Consider the following 5324-nt stretch of genomic DNA (forward strand, 5'->3'; position numbering starts at 1 on the left):
TAATAATACCTAATAATGTATGTTTTCTTTCATTTTTTGTAGTTTTTTCATTTATGAAAATTAAACACTGTTTTATAGAAGATATGTGCATTATCTTCAATAAAAGTAAAAAAAGGATGGCTAAAACAAAAACTAGCAAAAAGCTAGCTAATAATTAAAAGTGTAGCTAAACACTAAATGTAGCAGAGAAGCTACAAGTAGCATAAGAGCATACAAACAGCAAATTTGCTGAAGTAGATAAGAACATTTTTGAAGGAAATGAAGGGAGCTCAGTGTATTTCTATGAGAAAATATTTGTTAATAAGTTAAATACTATGGAAAGCAGAAAAAGTTATTAAAAACAAGAACCAACACACATATCATTAATGGGTTTCACTGACATATGAACATTTTGATATACGAACGGCAAAAATAGCACAAAGACTGCAAATGTAGTTGACTGCAAAAAAAAGAATGAAATATTAAAAAAAAAAAACAGGAGAATATTCACCATATTCTCCAAATTCCAGCAGGCTCCACTGCTTGCGCTCCACCAGCTTAGACACCAGCTTTACAGCCAACCAGATGACAAGCATTCCAAGTGTTGCGTCCAACAGGAAATTCATMAGATAACTGAGAAAAACAACTTCAAGTTAAACCATGGTTAGGACACTGCTGGTAGATAGATTGCGTCTGATAACTCACAGAGAGCAYGGGTCCTCTTTGGTGAGAGTGGACAGGAAGACATTGGCAAAGTGGATGAACAGAGCACCAATGGCCTGTTTGGACGTGTCATAAAACCTGAAAAACACAATAACTTTAACAGAAGGGTACGTTTTTTTTTTTTCTTTCTTTCTCCACATTAATTTCAAGAAACCTGCCCAAGATTATCATTCAGTTTGACCAGGTTAGTTCTTAGTTGTTGTCAAATATAAATCACAGGACAGTAGCAGGGGAGAAAAGAAAACGGTTCTGACCAGATCCTCCACGGTCGTCTGATCCCGACAGGCTCTCGGAACCTTTTCACTGAAAAACAACAACAGGGCAAAACAATGACACGTTTGACCTGGTCTCCCTGCAGAACTCCAGGAGACAGAGGACAAACGCAGTGCAGGCGCAGCACCCTGACTCCAATCTGCCACAACACTTCATTTMTCCTGAAAACGAACAGGCGCCCGCTGTTCCTCGGACAGCGTGACTCTGCGTGTGGAAACGGGACGAGCCTTCCTGCTCACGTGTTTTAGAGGACTTTTTATTGTTCGAGTGCCTACTAACCTCTCACACTACTGAGGTCATCTTCTCTTCTCAGTCCACAATCTTTGTGCCATTTCAATAACTTATACATGAAAACATTCAGCTCCTTCAGGACTCTCCAGCTATGACTTTTGGTATTTCTGCAATTTATATTTTTTAGAGATGTTTTGCTTTTTCTGCCATTTTGTTCTCATTGAAAATATGAATTTCTCAACATCTTTAATACTTTAAAACGTTCATGAATCTTTTTCACCTTTTGTTCTGATTCTGTTATTTTTAACTACTTTGTGATCATTTCAGATTCCATCGACTAATAGTTTGTTGATTTTAGCTTTTAAATTTTTTTTTAATTATTGTGAACTTTTTTGTGCTTCTTTTGTGCTTTTTGCTCATTTTGGCTGTTTGTGTTTTTAGCTACTTTTTAGCTAAATTCAGCTTTTTTTCAGCTAAACTGATTTTTTGTATCTTTTTAATAATTAATCAAACCTGCTCTTTCAGTTTCTTAGTGTTAATTTTTAGCTATTTCAGCTACTTTTTGTTATTTTTAGGCTAGTTTCAGCTTTTTTAGTCATTTCAAAACAAATTGCAAGTTTTTTTGTACTTCTTTAGTTTTTTTAATTTGAAATTTTTAGTTCACATTTCCCTGTCTGTTAATCTGAATTTGTTTCTGTTAGTTTTAGCTTCTTTTTGCTAATTTTATCTAGTTTTTTTTGCTCTTTTCAGATTAGACCTTTATCGTTCTACTGATTTTTCACTCTTGTTGTCCTACTTTCAGCAACAGTCAAATGTTCAAATTTAACAGTTTAGCTATGAAACCGTTTCAGCTTCTTTAGCAGCTTTCAGCAAAAATCCTTAACCATACATGTGGCATTTTCACAGGATATGCAACTTCTTCAAGTTCAAGTATCCTTTACTGTCAAAATCTATGTAACAGGGTTAGCACAGAAGTTGAAATTGCGTTTCACCAGTCTCCAATGTGCAGTTAACATATAAACATATAGATAAGACATTGACAGTACCTCCCCCACACACACACACACACACATACACACTAGTTATAATTATACAATGGGTAAAATAAGTATTGAACACGTCACCATTTTTCTCAGTAAATATATTACTAGAGGTGCTAATGACATGAAATGTTCACCAGATGTCGGTAACAACCCAAGTGATCCATACATACAAAGAAATCAAACCATAAATGTCCAGAAATGAAGTTATTTGTAATAATGTGGAATGGCACAGGGAAAAAGTATTGAACACATGAAGAAAGGGAGGTGTAAAAAGGCATGGAAAGCCAAGACACCAGCTGAACCCTCTCAGTAATTAGAAAGCAAGCCTGCCCCTTGTCAGTGCAAATTAATATCAGCTGGTTCAGTCCCAAATGATGGCCAGGTATCACACAAGAACCATCTGATGATGGGTAAAAGTAAAGAGCTCTCTCAAGACCTTCACAACCTTATTGTTGCAAAGCATAATGATGGCATCGGTTACAGAAGAATGTCTAAACTTCTGAAGGTTCCAGTGAGCACTGTTGGGGCCATAATTCAGAAGTGGAAAGAACATTATTTCACAATAAACCGACCACGACCAGGTGCTCCTCACAAGATTTCTGACAGAGGAGTGAAAAGAATTATCAGAAGAGTTGTCCAAGAGCCAAGGACCACTTGTGGAGAGCTTCAGAAAGACCTGGAATTAGCAGGTACGWTTGTTTCAAAGAAAACAATAAGTAATRCACTGAACCACCATGGCCTGTATGCACGCTCACCACGCAAGACTCCACTGCTGAAGAAACAGCATGTTGAAGCTCCTTTAAAGTTTGCTGCACAACATTTAGACAAGCCTGTGTAATACTGGGAGAATATAGTCTGGTCAGATGAGACCAACTTTGAACTGTTTGGATGCCAGAATACACATCATGTTTGGAGGTCAAATGGCACTGCACATCAGCCCAAAAACACCATACCAACAGTGAAGTTTGGAGGTGGGAACATCATGGTGTGGGGCTGTTTTTCAGCATATGGTACTGACAAACTTCAAATAATTGAAGGAAGGATGAATGGAAAAATGTACAGAGACATTCTTGATAAAAATCTGCTTCCATCTACCAGGATGATGAAGATGAAACATGGCTGGACATTTCAGCAAGACAATGAGCCCAAACACAAAGTCAAGGAAACTCTCAGTTGGTTTCAGAGAAAGAAACTAAAGCTGCTGGAATGGCCCAGCCAATCACCTGACCTGAATCCAACAGAAAATCTATGGAAAGAACTAAAGATCAGAGTTCATAGAAGAGGTCCACGAAACCTTCAAGATTTGAAGACTGTGGAAGAATGGGCCAAAATCACACCTGAGCAATGCATGCYACTAGTTTCTCCATACAGGAGGCGTCTTGAAGCTGTCATTGACAACAAAGGGTTTTGTACAAAGTATTAGATAAATTTCAGTAAGTGTGTTCAATACTTTTTCCCTGTGCCATTCCACATTATTACAAATAACTTCATTTCTGGACATTTATGGTTTGATTTCTTTGTATGTATGGATCACTTGGGTTGTTACCAACATCTGGTGAAAATTTCATGTCATTAGCACCTCTAGTGATATACACTGCTCAAAAAAATAAAGGGAACACTTAAACAATGCACGCTAACTCCCGATCTTAATCAATGAAATATTCGCATTAAGTACTTTGTTCTGTACAGAGTTGAATGTGCTTCACAAAAGTTTGATTTACTTGGACTTAGCGTGCGTTGTTTAAGTTTTCCCTTTATTTTTTGAGCAGTGTATTTACTGAAAAAAATGGTGACGTGTTCAATACTTATTTTACCCGCTGTAATTATTATTGCACTAAACCTCTTTAGGTCATCATTAATTGATGTCACGATTAGGTCTGAATATTCTCACAAATTCTGTCGAAGCTTTTCAAAGCTATATTATTACAGCTCTTGTTTGATAGCCATTWGCCTCAACTGGATGAAAACTTGCCTCTTCCTCCATCACTTCAAAAATAAYCAGACTATCACTTTAATAGTCTTACCTAGAAGTAGGCAATCAAGAATACTTAAAAACAGAATTGTGCKATTTATACGAGTTTGGTCAACTTAGGTTAGCTTTGTCAGGACCTACCTCGTTCTCAGCCTGCCTGTAGGAAGAAGTCTGCCTCTCATTTGAGATTTTGGCCAAAAATCATACCCTCGTTAAACTCTGTGACTTTAGTTGTATCCTATTTTAAAAYTTCCTGTGCCTTTTATAAATCACGTGCCAAATTTTGTCCAAATTAACTGTTGAACTGGAAATGACTTCAGCGCTTTAGTAAAACCCTAAAACTTTTTTAATGGGTCTTAATACTGCAATAACCTTCTCTGCATTAAAAACATCACGCAACATGCAAAACGAATGTTATTCTGTGAATTTCTCTTCGATTCAAGCTTCTACGAAGATGATGTTTGTCTAACAGCTCAACATAATCCTCGTCTGGATTTACTTTATCCTCAATGATAAAACTCAGCTTTAAAACTTGTGTTTTGTGTTAGYTGACCAGGAGGAAGTCGAGCAGTGTCGGCACCACAGGCAGCAGTTTCACGCTAAGTATCAAGATTTCCAGGCTTTTACTGGTCTCACGTCATGTGTAAACATTCAAACACGGGGACATCTGATCTAATAATCAGTGTAGTTTCAAAGGTCAACACAGTGATGAGGATTTCATCGTTCAGCCGAAGCAGCTGGGCTCAATGCAGATGAATCCTCGGCCGCAACAAAATGCCTTAAAGTGAAACGAAATCAATGAGCTCCACTCGGTTACATATTAGCGGAGGAATCAATATTTCTTCCCTCTCAGTGTGCTYAAAGTGCTCGCAAGTGTTGTTCCTAGTCAAAGCTGTAATTTACTTCATAATTTATGTTCAGCAGAGCATTAAGAGGCCTTCAGCTACGATCTGTGTGTCAAGCCACTGATACGGCCTCCTACAAGCTATTTCTGGGAGTTTCCTCCAACTGACTTGACATGACTGTTATACATTCACCGGCCACTTTATTAGGTACACCTGTCCAACTGCTCGTTAACACTTAATTTCTAATCAGCCAATCAC

The 5324-nt window shown here is 37.6% G+C and overlaps 1 protein-coding gene across 1 annotated transcript in view; it reads right to left on the bottom strand.

Moving 5' to 3' along the window:
- Positions 1–5324, bottom strand: part of tmem110l (transmembrane protein 110, like) — an 11115-nt gene that overhangs the window by 3885 nt on the left and 1906 nt on the right. The window contains exons 2-4 of the mRNA XM_014018229.1: positions 957–1005; positions 685–780; positions 491–612 (exon numbers count right to left, since the gene is read on the bottom strand). Coding sequence (XP_013873683.1) covers positions 491–612; positions 685–780; positions 957–1005 — 267 coding nt within the window. The remainder of the gene's footprint in view (positions 1–490; positions 613–684; positions 781–956; positions 1006–5324) is intronic.

Source organism: Austrofundulus limnaeus, unplaced genomic scaffold (genome assembly GCF_001266775.1).
Source record: "Austrofundulus limnaeus strain Quisiro unplaced genomic scaffold, Austrofundulus_limnaeus-1.0 Scaffold187, whole genome shotgun sequence".
In the NCBI taxonomy this organism is placed as follows: domain Eukaryota; kingdom Metazoa; phylum Chordata; class Actinopteri; order Cyprinodontiformes; family Rivulidae; genus Austrofundulus; species Austrofundulus limnaeus.